At 39.1% G+C, this 19,620-nt stretch overlaps 2 protein-coding genes across 3 annotated transcripts; both read left to right on the top strand.

Moving 5' to 3' along the window:
• The first annotated feature begins 467 nt into the window (after nt 1-467).
• ZBTB43 (zinc finger and BTB domain containing 43) lies at nt 468-9,949 on the top strand. 2 transcript variants are annotated; one of them, XM_085520840.1, is made up of 3 exons: nt 468-596; nt 1,165-1,396; nt 3,232-7,354. In XM_085520840.1, the coding sequence occupies exon 3, from the start codon at nt 3,255-3,257 to the stop codon at nt 4,647-4,649; it is 1,395 nt and encodes a 464-aa protein (XP_085376966.1). In that variant the 5' UTR covers nt 468-596; nt 1,165-1,396; nt 3,232-3,254; the 3' UTR covers nt 4,650-7,354. The 2 variants fall into 2 exon arrangements, with proteins under 2 accessions (XP_085376966.1, XP_015734970.1); XM_015879484.3 differs by lacking the exon at nt 1,165-1,396 and having other exon boundaries at nt 3,232-9,949.
• Nucleotides 9,950-11,691: 1,742 nt separating this feature from the next.
• Nucleotides 11,692-18,964, top strand: ZBTB34 (zinc finger and BTB domain containing 34). The gene is made up of 2 exons (XM_015879483.3): nt 11,692-11,815; nt 16,144-18,964. The coding sequence occupies exon 2, from the start codon at nt 16,166-16,168 to the stop codon at nt 17,663-17,665; it is 1,500 nt and encodes a 499-aa protein (XP_015734969.1). The 5' UTR covers nt 11,692-11,815; nt 16,144-16,165; the 3' UTR covers nt 17,666-18,964.
• The last annotated feature ends 656 nt before the right edge of the window (nt 18,965-19,620 follow it).

The following is a 19,620-nucleotide window of genomic DNA, read 5'->3' as shown; positions in this document are numbered from 1 at the left end:
TCTCAGCAGCATGCACATCCCCAAAGACAGGCATTATTTCTCTCTTTTTATTGCAACTTATAACAATACCCATTTTTGCCACTTGACTATTTTCAAATTTCACTACAGAATTCCAGCAGAACTCGCTGTTTCAGAGGTCTGCCCTGCAGAGACGTCCCTCGGGTTAGTGAGCAACATCCTGCGCCATTGAAGAGTAGGGGGGGGAAAAAAGAAGTACTGAGGAGATCTAAGGAGTAGCGCACAAAGCGACCAAGGAACTTCACAGAGCGGAGGGCCCTTTTGTCAGATATCAGGCCAACCCAGCAGCACGTACTACGTTCGAGCCACCTACAGTGCTGAGCTGACACCGCGATCAGGCGGAACCGAAGTGGAACTGAACCCAACCAACCCGACCCGCCCCTCCCTGCCCCACCCCACCACCTTGCGGGCAGGAAGCGGAAGAGCCGTTCTCTATCCGTCAGGTGACCGGGATGCGGAAGTCCTTCACGGGGAAGCGCCGTTTCCGGGGCAGTTCCGGCTGGTTGAGCTGTGTCGGCCGCACTGAGCGCTGAAGTTGAGGTCGTGGCCCACTATGAGACAGACTCTGAGGCCTCCAGGTGAGGGGCTGTGTGAGCGTGGATCACGGGGAGCCGCGAGGCTGAGGGCCCGGACGGCGAGCGAGGCCTTCTCGCCCCGCTGCCCGCGCTCCGCTTCCCGCCGCGGCTGCTGCGTCTCTTTCTGTTGGCGAGGCGCTCCCTCGGGGGTCGGGATGCGGCTCGTGGGCCCGCTCTGCTCTCGGTTCTTTGCTGGGCGGCGATGGCCGCGTGTTGCGGCGCTGTCGCGGCTGTGTCTGTAACGCGTCCGCGTGGACTCCCCGCGGTCCCTGCGGGTACCTTAACGCTCCGAGGTGCTGCCTCGGCGGGTGGAGGGAACGAATGGGATTTCTTCGAGAGCTTTTGTTCAGTTGTGTTTCGATAGCTTTGTTGTTCATGGGAATTTAAAGCTTATAATAGAAAGGGTGCTCCCACCCATGACTTTTTCTGGTGAAACACCATACCATGTACTTGCTGATACCTGGCAGCTTAGACAAGCAGGAATTACAGAGATTTCTTTTTATATTGATGTCATGTATTTCCTGAATGCTTATTTTTGCTTTTTCTATTTGTTTTTGTTTGTTTTTTACAGGTGAGTATGGAAAAATAGAATCTTAAATCTGAGAATACTTTGAAAAGAACTAATGTGCCTGGATTTCTAAAGAATGTTTAAAAAAATAAGCATTTCATAACACGAGCTGAGTAGAAGTGTCTGAAGACCTGCCATAATGTTGTCAAGTCTTTTATTCAAAGTTGAATGAAGAATTAACTTGCAGACAGTTACATCTGCATGTTTTAGGCTACTTCTCACTTCATACAACATGGTAATTGTCTCAGCAGAATGCTTGTGGAAGGCAGTAGTTGTAGGAAAGGAGCTCTCTAAACTCATTTTCATATTTTAGCTGGGAATCTTGAGATAGTTGGTAAACACCTCTTCATTTGAATCATTGCTCCAGTTGGTAAAGCAGTGACAGTTTATGAAGATGCAAATGTTGCTGTTTACAGGCAGTTTCAGTGCTCAGTTACAGAACTTTCAGTCATTTGGCTGAGTTTTTTGGGGTTTTTTTAGTCTTTACTGTCCCTCCTGCTATATCCAGCAGGGGGAAATTTGTGTGAGGTTTCAAGACAGAAATGGTACCTTTTTAACTATTGAATATATTGCTACCATTATTTACTGTTATGAATGGTTTTCTGAATAACAAGCAATTCTTCCCAATCCAGAGATCTACGTATGAGAATCTTGTTGATGCCATACTTATAATTAAAAAAAAAAGAAAAAAAAAAAAAGAAAAAGAAGGCATTTTAAAGTATAATCTTCACAGTTCTATAGAAGTTGCTCACCTCAGTGTTTGAGAGGTTTTGGCATGTATTTCTTGAAAGTTCTGGTGCCTTTCTGATCCCATGCGCTCTCTTCCATGGTAATTGTATCACCTTGATCTAAGTTAATGGTGAAATGTGTTTTCACCTGCGCTCTGTATGTCGTCATCCTTTTCTAGCTTTGGAACTTTAAAGAGGGAACAGTCAGGCTTTGGGAGAGTGGAGGAAAGATGTTAACAATATGAGCTGGACAACAACAGTCAGGAAGGGATTATGTCATAATTGGCTGTTGATTAAATATTGATTTACATAATCAGTCCTGTGTAGACAGTATTTTGTAAGCACACACTGCTGTTTTTCTTGCACTTAGTAGTCATACCATTGTGTCAACATGCCAGCGCTTGAATGCAGTGCATCTAATAAATTTTTCTATAGCTGCTTCTGTAATCATATACATTATACATTTATTATATACAAAGTATATGCATTTATTATATACAGTGTGTAATTATAAGCACTAAAGTTGCAGTACAGACTCTGTAGCAGAGTTTCATAATCACATCTTCTCAGTTCTGTGTTTCCATGGAATCACTTCGATTTCAGAGTACTGCTTGTAATGTGTTCTATTTTTGTACCATGTACATGTGTGCTCTCTGCTTATTAATTAGTATTCTTTCCTAGATGTGCAACTCTATCTGTTAAAACTTTCTTCCCTACTTACAAGAAGTATCTTTATGGGAAAAACTGCTTTCTACTTCATAACTCTTTTAGAGTTTCATTATGTTCAATTTACACATCAAATTGAAAAATTGCGTGAACTTAGTTTATTCAGATGTTAATGTTGGTCTTTCATTGTTACTCTTCAATTTCTGTTATTTCTGGTGATAACAATGTGCACATTCATATTAAACTTCAAATAAAAAATGTAGTGCAGACATTTTAAAGAATGGTATTATTTAATAATTGTCAACTTTGTGATTGACATCTGAGCCATGGGAGCATAAACATTAATAGCTGAATTACTAGCTAAGCTTCTAGTATACGATTATTGAATTGTTACAGATATACGAGGTGTAACTCTTAGCTCCTGCTGTAGTGGTCAAGTCCCCTTGAACAGAAGAAGCACAGCTAAATATGCTGGCATAGCAATTTATGTCCTCAGTACAACTTTCAGGAAAGAGAAAGCTGAAATCATGGGGGAGGAAATAGAAATATAGAAATATAGCAGTGAATAGGTTCCAGAAAGTGTTGGAGTGACTCTCGCGTGAGTTTATAAGGAAACTGAGAGATTAATACTTCACTAAGTAGAATTTCTGATCTTTTGTTGTTTGCTTTCTTTCAGCACAACACTAAACTTGTAATGAAATGGAGTCTGGATCAAGCTCTTTCCGAGTGGAATTTCCAGATTTTTCTAGCACCATTTTGCAGAAGTTAAATCAGCAGCGCCAGCAAGGACAATTATGCGATGTCTCCATTGTAGTTCAGGGCCATCTCTTCAGAGCCCATAAGGCTGTTCTTGCAGCTAGTTCACCTTACTTCTGTGATCAGGTTCTCTTAAAAAATAGCAGGCGAATAGTCCTGCCTGATGTGATGAACCCAAGAGTATTTGAAAACATTCTTCTGTCTACCTACACAGGTCGGCTGGTAATGCCTGCTCCAGAGATTGTTAGTTACTTGACAGCAGCAAGTTTCCTTCAGATGTGGCATGTAGTGGATAAATGCACTGAAGTGCTAGAGGGAAACCCAACAGTTCTTTGTCAGAAAATGAATCATGGCAGTGACCATCAGTCCCCAAGCAGTAGTAGTTACAATGGCCTTGCTGAAACCTTTGAACTTGGATCTGGAGGGCAGACAGAATTCCACAAAGTGCAGGAACTGAGGGATGGTGAAAATGAAGAAGAGAGTTCTAAAGATGAGCTATCATGTCAACTGACAGAACATGAGTACCTCCCCAGTAATTCTTCAACAGAGCACGACAGACTTAGTACAGGAATGACGAGTCAGGATGGTGAAGAAGGAACTAGTGATAGCGCTGAGTATCAGTATACCAGACCTATATATAGCAAACCCAGCATCATGTCTCACAAGCGGTGGATCCATGTGAAACCAGAAAGATTTGAACAAGACTGTGAAGGTGTTGATAATTCTTATGATGAACATCAAGTTTCTGAATCCATGAATGCCATTCAGGCAGATCATTCAATCCAGTCTTCAGGTGTTGAAGACTTTCATATAGCTGACAAAAAGATGGAAGCAGAATTTGATGAACAAGCAGATGAAAGTAATTACGATGAGCAAGTTGACTTCTATGGCTCTTCTATGGAAGAATTCTCTGCTGAAAGGGCAGATGGAAATTTAAGTGCTCACAGACAAGATCTTATGATAGCAACAGGCTATGGTGAAGGCATTGAAATGGCTGCAGGAATTAAAGAAGAAACATCTCTCACTGGATTCTCACATGCTGATAAGCTGTATCCTTGTCAGTGTGGTAAGAGCTTTACACACAAAAGTCAGAGAGATCGGCATATGAGTATGCACCTTGGTCTTCGACCTTATGGGTGTGGTGTCTGTGGTAAGAAATTCAAAATGAAACACCATCTTGTTGGCCATATGAAAATTCATACAGGCATAAAACCATATGAATGTAACATCTGTGGGAAAAGATTTATGTGGCGGGACAGTTTTCATCGGCATGTGACGTCTTGTACCAAGTCATATCAAGCTTCTAAAGCTGAGCAGAGTACTACTGAGATGAACTGAGACGTTAGAGCTTACATTTGTTCAGTACAGTAATGAAAATAAACTAATCATTCAAATAGTGTCTGGTACTTGCTATTGTGAAATTTAAATTCTCAAAAAACAGGTTTCAATGATTACGCTGGTGTGAGCAGACCAAATGTTTTATCTTCCACTATACTATTCCAGATGGTGGGTGTGCAGTGGAAATGGTTAATCTGAAAGGTGCTTGCAAAATGTGTTCCATAAGGTCTTTGTGACATTAATTGCCTTCACAACAGTATTTAGAAGCCCTGCAGTTTTCTGAGTCTTATAAATTGACAGTAATACCTAGCTCAAAATTGATTGAAATTGTACAATTACTTACGTTAAGCACGAAAAAAAGAAGCCTTACTGGGGGAGGGAAAAATTAATATTGAAGAGAACTAGGATAACTGTACTGGGCTATGTGGATTATCTGTTAATAAAATTTCTGTGATTCACGTTTAAGGGGGAAAAAAAAAAGTAGAATTTCTCTTAGACCAGAGACTGTCTGTTAACATACTCAACATGCATAATTAAATAGCCTGCATTATTAAATATCCCTTATTGTATTGCTTAATGAAAAGCTGTGTTAAAGGTGGTTTGGCTTTCCTTTATCTCTTCTACTTTTTTTTTTTTTTTTTAATCTATCTCCAGTAAGACAAATGGTTGCTTAATTTTGTGCTGGTTTTTATTTAAAGAGTCTGTAAGGCACTTAAATATAGTTGAGCACTATGTGAACTTAAATCTGTATTTAATATAATTTAGTTTGTTCTTCCAGGGCCTGATGCTGTATGAGTCTTGGCTTGATTTATATAACAAGAGCTATTGAAGTGTGTATAATAAGCATATCTTATTTAAAAAAAAAAAAAAAAAAAAGTAATATTTGGATCTTACCCAAAATACTAAAAATTCTAAAATCTAACTGTATATTCACTTTTTTTGTGACTTACTACAGTAGCAAGTACCAAACTCTGTAGTTTCGTAAATTGAATTGGCGTTTATTGGTATAAAATCTTGTTTGAGAATTTTTATCTAGTTTTAGAAACGTGCTTTGGGAAAATGATTTAGGCATTGATAATTCTTAATTCTTTACTCTTTGTAAGAAGTAAGAGCTATGATACAGATTCTTGGTACTGAACTACTGTGACTGGCTACATGATTTTAAGTAGCCAGATCTATTTACCTCTTCAAATGAAGTTGCTTGTGGAAGCTGGGTGGGAAGATGTAGAAAGTACAGTATTTGGATCTAGTAATGGTGCTGCAGAACATGGTACTGTGCACATGTCCAAGGTCTGGAATTTCACTGGGAAAGTGACGCTTTTTCATTAGGGTGAGGATCTCATTCTCAGAGCTAGATGGAGGAATGTTTGTAGCTTTGAGAGATGCTGCCGGCTGTGTAGGTAGAGTGCATCACTTACACTGTGGTGTAAGTGGCAACAGGATTTGGGGGTTGAAAGCATAGTGCATTTAAATGCAAAAGCAATAGTCCTTCTCTGTACTTCTCTAAAATATAAGAGCCTTTAGAGTATACCTAGGCTATAATAGAAAGAAGTGATATCCAAGCACAGTGTAACACACGGAAAGAAACTAACAAGTATCAAAGGCCTTCTAAACCTGTCTGGCCCTGGTTAATGCATTAAATCTGGAACTTATGGGATAACATACTTAAACAGATGACTGTGTATGATGAAGCAAGAACATGCGAAGGTGATGCCAATTTGGATTCTTTTTTAAACTTCTAGTTACAGCTTGTCTTGAGATGCAACCAAACTTTATCCTGAACATCAGTATCTTGTACAAGCTGGGTTTTATTACTTGGTGGGTTGTAATTGCCGTCACTTCTTTTCTGGCATTCTGCTTACAAACTTCAGTTTTTTAAGAGGCTCTAAATCTTCTAACGATTCAGATATTTTTTCACACAGAATGTTCTTAAAACAGATACTCCCAAATATCATGAAACCATTGCTGGCAATGGGCATGAATAGTCAGCATCAAGGAGTTCCTATTCTTAGCACTTAATTGAACTCTCTAATATACCATGGTGGCCATATTTATAACCCTTGTAATCAAGGTAACTAAACAGGGATTTGCTCATTAACACTGTAACCTGCTTTAACATATAGATGCACTTTGTATTTAAAAAGTAAAAACAAAAAAAAAATAATTATAATTATGTTTTTTAAACTTAGAAATGACATTCCCTTTATGGTTTATTTCCACACTGCTAACACTGTCTTTTTTAATACTAAGAAAATTATGATGCTTGCCTGTTTACATAAGTATAGAGGAAGGGGTTCTTGCACTCACTGGCCCTGTGTTTCCATTCTTCAAGGCCTTACTCTGCGTATGGGGCATCATTTCTGCAAGTACTGTCAACACATTTTTGAGCAAGCTATATTCATACTCATTTCAAGAATGATCTTGTATACTGCATTGGTTCTCAAACCCTTTCAAACTGTCGCTTCAGTGTTGCATAAGAAGATGAAGGATGTCACTTCCCATTTAACCAATAAAAGGCTGGTCAGAAGCACCAGGCTGAGAACCATGGTCAAGCAAAAAATTATAACCATTAAATCCAGACCACCTTACAGAGCTGCCAGCAAAACTGTTTACCAGCTTGGAATGACTTTTATATGGGATGTTTTGAAGTTGAAAATTGCTCCTATTTGCAGTTAAATTACTTTAAAATAAAGCTTTAAAATGTACTAAGAGAGACACTTTAAATGTTTTTATAACAGGTCCAGTAGATCATATTGTAGAACCATATCCTCCTTTAGTGATTCAGCATGAATAGTATCTTTTAAATATTTACCTGTTCGTGTTTTACTCTGTAATATGACATCATCTGGAACTCCAGCAAATGTTGCTGCACTGACTTCTTAAATTATTATTATTTTTAAACACTTGACTTTCTGAAGTTAGTTTACATGAAACCAACTAATTAAAGGAAAATATTGATAAGATTGAGAGTTAATTGAGAGGGCTGAGTGTTTAAGTGAAGCTTGAGGTACTTCTGTAAAAATGTTACTTTTGTCTACCACAAGTAAAATAGTTGACTTGGAATGTTTTTACAGAGCTTAACTTACTGTGCTTCGACAGAATTCTAAACACTGATGAAGGTATCGAGAAAAAGAAAACATAAAATTAAACTCTCTCCTTTCCTCAGGTTCACCTTAACTCTGATGCCACTCTTCCTCTCCATCTTCCTAATCGCACTTCTGCTTATTTTCACTGGGAGTTCCTCTCAGTTACTTTGTTTCAATCCTCTTGGTGAGGTGGAAGTTTGCATAGGTGATTGGGGTCATACATATCCTTGTTTTTTAGTGGGTGGCCCCTCCTGTGCCAGGCTTGTCAGTGTCACTGCCCTCTTGGTGTGGTGTAGCCACAGACTGTAGCTGCTCCTAGGGTGTGCTTGTTCTTAATTGGTTCATCCCAGGACTCAGTTATTTCAGAACTGTACTTGCTCTAGCACAGCTTATCCATTGGTTGAAGTCCTGTGGAAATGTTTCTCCTCTGGCACTGTATGACCTTCTGAGGGTGGGTCTTCACGTGTCCTCAGTATCTCCTTTGCACGTCTTCCTAGGAGCATCTCCAGTTTCTCCTCATGTTTCTAGCTTTGTTTCCTCAAGAGTATCTCCTCTTTTCATCCCTTGCACCTCTTGCTAGCATCTACTGCTTGTTCGTAAATGTATTTCAGCAGAAGTGCTGTGCTGGTTCTAAATTTGGCATGTAACGGGCTGTTTATATCAGTTTTAGTGCTAGCTAGAAGCTGTTTTGACAGGCACAGGGCAGTTCATGACCATTGCTGTGTGTGCCACCATTGCAGCCCACTGAAACCCAGCAGTTGATGCCCAAGGCAGCTGTACACAGTAAAGAGAGAAATGTAGATGCAGCTGCTCCTGAGCTGTTAGTCACTTCTAGGGCAGTGAATTTGTTTGAGAGTTTTGGTGGGGCTTTTGGGGGTTTTTTTTTGTTTGTTTTTTTTTGTTTTTTTCTTGTCTGTGAGCAGGAGGAAAGTGATCAGTCTGTATCCAAATGTATATTTGGTAAATTTCATTTATCTCCCCATAAGCTTCATTACTTTAATAATCCAACCTTGAAAATTCTGTATATTTTTATATTGCTCACTTCTGCTGTTGACAGCAGTAAGGCGAATATCTTCTGAAAACTAGAATTATTGTACACACAGGAGGCTGTCAAATTTTTCCATTACTGTGAAGCCACTCATTGTCCTGTCAGTGGAAGAACGTCTTCTGTTATGACAGCTGACTTCATTTGTATTCCATTCCAGTACTAAGCTGTTAATTACCATGTAATCTATGTAACCAAGATTCCCAAAAAAATATCAAAAAAGCTTAGCGGGGTTAGGATGTCCTTTAGATGTGTATCTGACCCTTCGGAGGGAGGAGGTTAATATTCACACACTCCTGTAGTAGATTTGTTAGTGCTTTTTTTCTTTTTTTAAGTGTTACCTTCAAAGTTGCATGCAGCAGCTATCTTCGTTTAATGGATGAGCAGGTAGAGTCTAGAGAATACTGTCCATTACAATTTTGGTTTTACCTTTTATTCATCTGAGATGTTTGTGTTTAAGAAACTTTGTTCCATATCAAAAAGGGAGGCTGAGCAAAGGCTGATAACACTGAAGTCCCTATGTTGTTGAGTCTGAAAGAATGGAGTCACTTGTAATTTCAGCCCTTTTGAGCTGAAAGGTGAGGTGACCTTTCTCTGAATTCTGAGAGCCCATAGCAGTATATTGAGTGTTTTGCTTTAATAGAATTCGAACATTTCTCAAAACAGATGATTTTTTATTTTTTTTTTTTAAATAATTTAAATGTTTAATTGGATAGCTAGAATACTTCAGCTGTAAGCTGACAATGCCCTGGGGGAAGATGCTGGAAAACAAAACGGTACATTTTTAACGTGATTAAATTGTAAGTTCTGATTTTGCTTGAAGCCTGTGTGTGTCGATTGCTGCTTTGTTTTGTTTTGTTTTGTTCTTCATGGGATTCCATATTTCTTCCAGAAATATAAGTGCTTATGCAAGTCAAGTGAATCTTCCTTAATAAGCTATATGTTTTTATTCTAAACAAGTCATTTATAATAGTAAAACTGCATATCTCGATATTTTGTGAGATGTTAATGCTTGTATTGCAGAGGTTGGATAGATTTGTCTATAAATATTGCTGTCTTAATTGTACAGCATGGTTTTAATTTAATGTTACTGTTCAATATTTTCTTCTTATAGAAGAGTCTCATGCCCCCCTTTTGTATAACATGTTTTAATAAATGTTATCTGTCAACTTTGTAATGTTTTCTTAAGCCTGAACGAAAGGAATGCATGTCTAGTACTAGTATTTAATATTTCACTTTTACCAAATTAAGTATTCAAACAATACTTTAAATCCAAAAGTTGTTCATATATAACTTTATTAAATATGTAAAGAAAAAGTTGTAGCGTGTTTTCTTGAAGTACTGAGCATGCCACCTTAGCCTAAGAAAACACTAAACAAGAAACTGGTTTTTTAAAACACAGGTAGTTGATGGATTTCTGGAGTTGGTCCCAGTTTTATCTGCAGCTTAGATAAGCAGTTGTCACGTGAGTCTGAATTCATCAAACAGGTTTTCCTGTGGCTGTGTTGATGTTGTTGGGTTGGTTTGTTTGTTCAATTTTTGGGTGTTTTTTTGTTTGTTTGTTTTACAGAAAAAGATATAAGTACAGACTTATGAAATCTCCCCAGTTGCTCACTTAACAGTAGAGACAAGTGCACACTCAAAATGCCTACAGAAGTAGGTACAGATAAGGCATCTAATTTCTCTTGTCAAAGTACAAAAGAAATTTCATGCAGTGTAAATGTGTTAACAATTAAGCTTATGTTCCTCTGAGGATTCCTCTTCTGTTTAAGTTTAAACACTTACCAAACAATTTGTATTGTCCAGCCTCTATTGGTTCATTCCTCATGGAGCTGTCTTAGCTGATGCATCTTACTCAGCAAGTCAGTGCTTGCTACCTAAACAATAAATCAACTTACTTTCATTTAATGCATATTGAACTGATTTTCTTGATAGATCAGGTTTGCATACCACAGTCCTCCATATTTAGCAATTTTGAACAGAATATGACATGAGGAAATTCAATTACCATTGCTGTTAGTTACACTTTCCATACACTCAAAAGAAAAAGCCCAGAGTATTGTGCCTGTTCAGTATTAGTCATTTGATTTCCAGCAATAAGTGTCTTATTTAAGTTTGCTATTTATGCCCTGGTCAACTCGCTCAAGCAACTTAGTTATGTTGACTGTGGAGTACCTAATTTCTGAAGATCATCTTCTCTCTGCTTTATAGGGAGAGAAAGACATGCCTCCAGAAGGTAAATTGTGATGCCTGAGTTGCAGAAGGTGATCATCGTAGCAGTAGTTGTTCTCCATCCAGTGTTACAGCAAGCTGTGAGTTTAGCAGTGAACTGTTGCCACATGTATGCTATGAGCATGTGCAGGGCTGTAAGGGCAAAGGACAGCGTAGCAAATATGACCTTAATTCCCAATTCATGACGCTCAACAGAGGTGGTTGTGCACAGCTGGGGGCAGAGGAGACCCCTCCCGACGTATCCCAAGTTTTCTTGCTGCCTCTCTGTGCACTGGGAATGGATTTATCATCGACATCGTGCCTGGCAGCCGGAGTGGATGTTTTTTTGGGGTTTGGTTTGTTTGTTGTTTTCTAAAAAGCTCTCAAAATACATCAGATCACATATTTCCAGTAATGTTTCTGGTTGATGCTGAGCCATTCATAGTAAACACGTTTTTGTTATCTCTGTTCCAAATTCCTCGCCCCAGTTAATTTTTGAATGCGTGTTATGAAGCCCAAGACTGACGTTTTAGGCCCGTACGTTTTGTGTTACCCAGAGGCTTCGGTCACGGCTCCGCTCCCTCCTGTGGCAGCTCTTTAGCGCGGAGCTCCGCGCTCCTCCGCCGCTCTGCCGGCCGCGCTCTGCCCGCACTCGGTGGGGCGTGGCGGGCGCCCGGTGCCGGCGCACGTCACCAGGAAGCGGAAGCGCCTCCAGCGGAATTATTTCCGGGTGCGAAGAGCTGAGGGAGCGGGCGGGAAGCGACGGTGGGAGCGGGCAGGAGAGGGGCCGGGACCCGCCATGTGAGACACCCTGACAGCCCCAGGTGAGCGGCGGGCGGGCCGGGCCCCGGGGCTGCGGCGGTTCTCCCGTGGGGGCGGAGGCCGCTCTCGGGGCGGGGGGTTCCAGCCCCTGACAGGCCCCGCAGGGGCGGTGGCCCCGCGGGACAGCCGCGCAAAGCTCCCGGTCGTGCCGCCGTGCGGCCGCTGCTGTCGCGAGCCCCGCGCTGGGCCGTGCGGGCGGTGGCTGCGCTGCCGCGGCCGACCCCGGCGCCGCCGAGCTCGCTCTCCTCTCAGCCGCATCTTACAGAAAGCTGTCGCCGCGTAACCTGAGTCTGTGACATACGTGGTTCCGATTTGCAATTAGAGAGGACGAACGCGAGTGCGTCTGGGCCTATTCTTAGTCCGAACGGGGCTCGGCATAAGCAGCGCCCCGTGCTCGGCTGGCTGCAGTGCTGCTGGACCGGCACCGGCTGTGGAGCTGCTGCCAGAAGTTAGCGCGCCTTTCGACTGCCGCTGATCCGCTTGAGGAGTTGGAAGTTCTTGTTAGGACTCGGTCCGTGTAGTTAAAAGGGCCCTTCAGAAGCTCTGAGGTGCAGTGTGCACGATTAGGTTCATTACAAAATAAAGCAGAGTTGAAGGTGAACATGGAATAAGTCTGATTTGCCCCATAAACACGGATATGGGAAATCCCAGACACGAGGAGGGAGGGGAGGAAAAGAAGTGATATAGATATTTGCACTGTATATACACACAGCACTAGTCAGTTATTTCTGTAATAGTTAATGGGTTTATCATTATAATAGATAAAAGCTCAGTCTCTATGCATTTCATAAAGGCCTGGCTGTGCCTATATTGCACGTCTGATCGTGCAGTCAGTTGTTTCTTTGATTTCAATAATAACTTCTCAGAATGTACCTCAGAGTTGTCAGACATTTAGGAAATAATAGGAAGTGTGGGATGTAACTATTCAGGATTAAATAAACAGCATTCTGATGCTTCTGTATTAGGAAGTTGGTGCACAGAAGAAAAGGCAAGCAATTGTAAGGGGTCAATTTGAGAATAAGGGAGGAGAACAGCCCTCAGACCAGTAGTCTCATAACTGCTGTCTTTGGATATTTGCTCAAATAAGAGGTTTTCTGTTGTTGGTGTTGTTGTTTGTTTTTATGGAAGATCTTAAATAGGCAATTCTAATAATTGCCTTGGTGCTCCATACTGAGAGCTGAGAATAGCATTGTAGTGTTTACAGCATTAGTACTTTATATGTACATGTATAGAACTGAAGTGGTTAATATTAATAGTCATTATGTTAATATTAAAGTTACCCACCCCTTAAAGTGTATTCTAAGGATGGCCAATACGATGTTGTCTATGTTCTGTACATACACTTGTTGCTCTGTCTGTAAGGATACTCATCCTGCTGTAGTCAGGTGAAAAATAAATCATTTTCAATTCCTGTTGAATAAATGTCAAAATTTGTTAAGAACTTCCTACAAAAACAGAAGGGTTAATGTATTACTCATATACGAAAGTGATGGGATTGTATCCTGTGATGCTTTAGGATAGCAGAGCTTGCATTATAGACATGAATTTTCCTTTGTTTTCTACTATGGATGTTTTGGAAGGTGTTGCATATCTATCCACAGAAAGAGAATTATGATACTCATTTTCATTGTAGTATTTTGATGCCTGCCCATGAAAAGTATTCAAGAACTAGATTTGCTAGTAGCTGCACTTCAGCTTGTGGTGGCTGGCTTTAGTTTATTTAGGAAACATGGGTTATCCTGTATTTTGTGAGGTAATGTAACTTTAAATTTGCTAAGCAGTCTTCACTATTATAACAAATAGTTTGGACTAAAATATACATTCAGTGTAGCACTCATTTTCAAAGCTCTTTTGAGATTAATAGTAAAGTATGTGTACCTTTTCCTGCAGTCTTTTTAATACAGATAATTCACTGCAGTTCACTAATTCAGGTTTTGACAAAAATGATCATATTTCTTTGTTTTCCAATGGGTACTTCTAGCTTAGTTCAGAGCTTCCCAAAACTTGAGATGTTTTGTGACTTAATTGTGCAGGTTGATTTGTGAATGGCCACGACTGGGAGGAAAGAGAACTTAAAACCCTTTAAAAAAAAGATTATAGTTATTATTCTTAAAGAGAACTGATTAGTTTCATAGCCCTTTATTTTTGTGAGACTGTAGCAGAAATGCTAAGTCATGGCCTGAAACAGGGATTGAGCGCTAGGTGAGAATGCAGGGCCAACCCAGGGGAGCTGGGGTGTGTGCAGTGTACCTGAGAGACCAGAAGGGGTGGAGCCAGGATCCACCTCTGCCCAGACCTCATTTAAGGGTTGGCAGGGGAGGCAAAGAGTATCTCCATGATCACAGCTGATAGGGATAGCTGATTCATGGATTAAAAATACTTTTGAATAATAATGTGTTTTTGCTATAATGTTGTAAGCTCTCACAGGTGGGTAAGTAGTACATAGTAAGTACTAAATACTACAAAATTTAAAGGAGGATAATTTGAATTGTTCACCACTCAGTGAGAACAGCAGAATGTATATTGGAGTATGAATGATGTTAAACAGGTGCAGACTTAGAAGCAGAAATTAATACTTAACTGGCAGACGCACAACTTCATGTTGTAGTTTTCAAGATGTTTTCCTGGTGTTACTGTGTGATATCAGAAAAATGAAATACTGATCATGTTTTATCATTATCTATTCTTGCTGGCTTTTTTTTTTGGCTTTGTCCTGGTTTTAAATATCAGTTACTAAAACTCCAATGAAGAACAGTTTACTGGTTTTCTCAATAATGCTCATCAGGTCAGGAAGGTGGCTATCTTGTTTATCTCCTATTTGTAGAGACAGCAAACCGTTGTTTTAGTGACAGGTGATACAGCTCCAGTTCTTACTTGTAAGTTTTTTATAATATTCCTATTGATTTTTGTTATTAAAGTTGGTGAATTTTCATGATTTAATTTAATTTGTTCATGTGCCTTATTACAGCATGTAACATAGGACATAAATAGGAAAAAAAAATCTCTTAGTATGTTGTGATACTTCAGGGATGCTTCCTGGATTAGGAATTCAATTAGTGACATTGAGATCTGTTTGTCCAATTGGACGAGCAGATACGGTGGCAATATTGTGTGTTTACACTACTGTGTTAGTAAGAATCACAATGAAAGTCTGAAGATTCTTGGGTACTTAATTAGGGTGTATAATGTTAATTGATGCCTGCTACATACACTCTCAAGGGAAAAATGTTTATTAATTCTTTTTACAGTATCATGGAGTGCCTTTATTTAGATTGTTTCCTGAAATTTATACATTTATTTAAAACCTCTTAGAACACCCTTTGCTGCTGGATCAAGAAAACGAATACTAATGGGATCAAATATATGTTAAACTTTAAATGGTAAATTGTCCTAGCTAGGAAGTGATTACTGTGTTAGATAAGCTTCAGAGCCTTGAAGGAGGAATAAATGAAAATCACAGAAAGAAGCTTAAAAAATTGAATGTTTGCTGGTGATTCCCGCTCTTTTCCTTCAAATAGTTCTTTGCCTACTAACTCATTCTTTGTCAGGAAACCTGACACAGTGAGTAAACAGTTTAGAATTGAGTCCACACTTAATTATTTACTTCATTCGATTTCTTTGTTTGGGATGTAAATATTGAATGATGGATTTATTTAATAATTATTGAGATTATTTTTTTAAGGAGGTGCATGGTTTTTAAAGACAGAAATGCAATTGATGACAAATTTATTTCGGAGATTAATATGCTACATATCTGGACCTAAGGAATACAGTTTTAATTTAAAAGTATCTCTGTGTGTGTGTGTATTCAAACAGATGTTCTTCTGTTAATTTTCCTTAGTAGATTTTCAAAACTGCATGAAATACCTTCCAAAAATAATTCCTGGACAATTTATATGTACAGTTCCCTGCAAGTGGCCGTGTAGTCACCTGCTTCAAGACAGCGAATACTGTGATCTTTTTGACTCGCCTCGTGACTTTAATATTCTTTTGAGAGTGTGGGACAATTATTCTGTAGTCTTTACTAGGGAGAAAAATTATAAAGTTCCTTTTAGCTTTGATACAGACTGTCCAATGGACCCTGTCATGTTATAAACAGTTGAGTTCTGAATCTTACATAGGGATAATTTGAGTGAAAGCATTGCAAGAAATAGGTAGATTGAGACTCTTCTTCTCATATTGCATCAAGTTTCTATACTGACAGTTTTGTAGTAACACACCTTGAACGGATCAAAGCGGTAATTTAACTTCAGCATGCAGAAGTGTTTCTTTTTGGAATGGAAAACTGTGTATTCATTCTCAGTTGTAAATGTTCTTGTTTTTCTTTCAGATTCCACTTTACATCAGTAGAAATGGACAGCAGCAGTTTCATTCAGTTTGATGTGCCTGAGTACAGCAACACTGTTCTGAGCCAGTTAAATGAACTCCGCTTGCAAGGAAAGCTGTGTGACATAATTGTGCATATTCAGGGTCAGCCATTTCGAGCCCATAAAGCTGTCTTAGCAGCCAGTTCGCCATATTTCCGTGACCATTCAGCGTTAAGCACCATGAGTGGCTTATCAATATCGGTTATTAAAAATCCCAATGTTTTTGAACAGTTGCTTTCATTCTGTTACACTGGAAGGATGTCCTTACAACTGAAGGATGTTGTTAGTTTTCTAACTGCAGCTAGCTTTCTACAGATGCAATGTGTCATTGATAAATGCACGCAGATACTGGAGAGTATTCATTCAAAGATCAGTGTTGGTGATGTTGACTCTGTTACTGTTGGTGCTGAAGAAAATTCAGAAAATCGCAATGGAGTTAAAGACAGCAGCTACTTTGCCAACCCTATTGAGGTATCTCCCCCCTATTGCTCTCAGATGCGACAGTCAACAGCAAGCAGTGATCTTAGGATGGAAACTACTCCAGGCAAAACTCTACGTAGTCGACTGCAAGAAGAAGGGCATTCAGATCGAGGAAGCAGTGGGAGTATCTCTGAATACGAGGTTCAAATTGAGGGTGATCATGAGCAAGGAGACTTGATAGTAAGAGAAAGTCAGATTGCAGAGGTGAAAGTTAAAATGGAAAAGTCTGACAGGCCAAGTTGTTCTGATAGCTCTTCCCTTGGTGATGATGGATATCATACTGAAATGGTGGATGGAGAGCAAGTAGTAGCAGTAAACGTTGGTTCCTATGGGTCTGTTCTACAACATGTTTATTCGTTTACCCATGCCTCATCACAGGCTACTGGTGTGTCTGAATCTTTTGGAAACCTTAACAATTCAAGTCCTTCAAGGTCAATGCTGAGCTGTTTCAGAGGGGGTCGGGCACGCCAAAAACGGATATCCAGTGGTCATTTACATAGTGATGTTCAAGGCTTGGTGCAAGGGACTGATGGTGATTCCATGGTGAGTAATACAGGATATGAAAATAGTCCACAGGAAAGAAATGCAAGAGGTCACTGGTATCCATACAACGAGAGGCTGATTTGTATTTACTGCGGAAAGTCTTTCAACCAGAAAGGGAGCCTTGATCGACACATGCGGTTGCACATGGGAATAACTCCTTTTGTGTGCAAATTCTGTGGGAAGAAATACACCCGCAAGGACCAGCTTGAGTATCACATTCGCGGTCACACAGATGATAAGCCCTTTCGCTGTGAGATCTGTGGCAAATGTTTTCCTTTCCAGGGTACACTAAACCAGCATTTGCGAAAAAATCACCCTGGGGTAACAGAAGTAAGAAACAGAGTGGAGTCTCCAGACAGAACAGAAGCATTTGTGGAACAGAAAGTAGATAATGATGCTTCAGCTTCTGAAGCCATGGATTCTAGTATGGAAATTCATGCAATGTCTAACACATCTGATTAAAATATTACACAATAATAAGTGCAACGTAAACAAGCACATTAATAATGTATTTTTAAAAACTTTTATTCTTTTGGTAGTCTTCATTACAAGTATAAGAGCCTTTTAATTTTCCTGACCTTCTGGAACTTGTTTTGAAATCGTTTCTGGAAAAGGCTACATAAATATTCTTTGTTTCTGTAGGAGGTTGGGTTGGTGGATTTTGTTTGTGGTTTTCTTTTTTTTTGTTTTCACTTTTGAAAATGCTTAAAATATAAAAGACTGTGCTAGGGAACAGATGGGAAGAGTCTGATAAAGTGTCCCTGCTGGTTGATCTGGTAAGACACAAATTCCAGTGGAGAAAGATATTAGAATAAGATTTGCATCTCTGCTGGATACACCAAGAAGCTGTAGGTTTTTTTAATTTAATTTTATTTTACTTTATTTCCTAGATCCTACTGCTGATAATGAGGGTTACGTAGCAGTGGGGAAAGAGAATATTACACATTTGATTCCCTCATGTGTACCAATGAATTGGGTTTTTTTCTTCCTAACTGTTTTTGATAGTCTGTTTATATATATAAATTTGCTTTATATATATAAAATGCTTTCACTTTTCCTATTCTGGTTGAAGTGAATGTAAAAATATGTGAAGGTTTATACCATGTACCATTCTTTCAACTGCTAGATCTCCTCTGTCTGGGGTTTAGGACTTCAGACTATGGGAGAGTCTTTTTGGTTTTAGAAGAATGTTTGGTTTTCCTTTTATTACTTCGTGTGCAAATGAGAGCAAAGTGTACTACCTTGTTTTAATGGCTTTGCTCTGTAACATTTGTAAACCAAATGCCATAAATCTATTAAATTATGGTTAAATTGTTAAGGGGTTTTGTTAGTTGTCTAGAACATAAACTGGGCAACCTGTGGTGCTGACCTTTTTATATATATAGAGATAGATATATATCTATATATATATATTATATATATATATTTAAAAAAAAAAAAAAGAAAAAGAAAAAAAGAAAACTAATAGCAAACCCAAAAGTAGCATTGTGGTTTTTACTGGCCTCAGAATCTACCTTCATTTCGTACTGTAGAAGCATACCAGGTAATTAAATATAACTTCATTGCTCTTTGTGGTTGGTTAATACTAACCTGAGAGATATTTTGTAGTTCAAACTGTAGTATTTCCAAGCAGTATTTAATAGGTCTCTTCACAGAGAGCTGTTTTCAGGTGCACAATGACTTCCTACTTACAGCTCCAAGTGACGTGTCAGCACTTGGAATTTGTACTTTTTTGTATTAAAATTAAAAAAAAAAAACAAATACACTATGGGAACTTCAAGCAATATGTCTGTTATTTCACATGCAAGTATTACAGAGTTGCTGTGGCTTCCCTCATATCTTCAGTGGTTGTTTGCTGCATAAATGAATTACCAACAACTTTTCAAATACTCTTTGTTTCACCAAATGTTTCTTTTGAGTTGTTGTTTTTTTTTAATATGGTGCTAACTTCATCATTTAGGTCAGTATGATATATTAAAATGTGAAATGTAATGGTAACAGTTAAGGAAAATTAAAAAAATAAAATAAAAATCACACAGTAGTGCTTAAGAGACCTCAAAAGCATGAGCTGGCAAACACTACTACGTAGATTCTACCTGATAAGCAAAATGAAATGAATCACATACTTCTTTAAAATACATGTTTTGTATGTTTGGGCCTTATTGTTTAGCAAATAATGAAAAGATATCTGTGAACTACGTCTATCTGTTGTTTGAGTCCTGAAATTCAGAGAATAAAGGCTCATTCATAAGTTTGAGGAAAGCAAAGAGGTAGGTTTGCTATCTTGTAATGCTTTTTGGGCTCCTCTGAATTTGGGGCATATGTGTGCAGTAGCTTTATTGAATACACTAGTTCTTAATATTGTGACGGTCTGCAATAAGAATTCTATTAAATACCAATTTTCAGTATAAATCTGC

Source organism: Coturnix japonica, chromosome 21 (genome assembly GCF_054131305.1).
Source record: "Coturnix japonica strain WE chromosome 21, WE-NBRP24, whole genome shotgun sequence".
Classification (NCBI taxonomy): Eukaryota; Metazoa; Chordata; class Aves; order Galliformes; family Phasianidae; genus Coturnix; species Coturnix japonica.
Note: the sequence above shows the minus strand (reverse complement) of the source record. Positions and strands in the feature narration are given on the sequence as shown.

Bases quoted from the DNA above. Each gene is read 5' to 3' on its own strand.
- ZBTB43 (XM_015879484.3), top strand. From the start codon at position 3,255: ATGGAGTCTGGATCAAGCTCTTTCCGAGTGGAATTTCCAGATTTTTCT.
- ZBTB34 (XM_015879483.3), top strand. From the start codon at position 16,166: ATGGACAGCAGCAGTTTCATTCAGTTTGATGTGCCTGAGTACAGCAAC.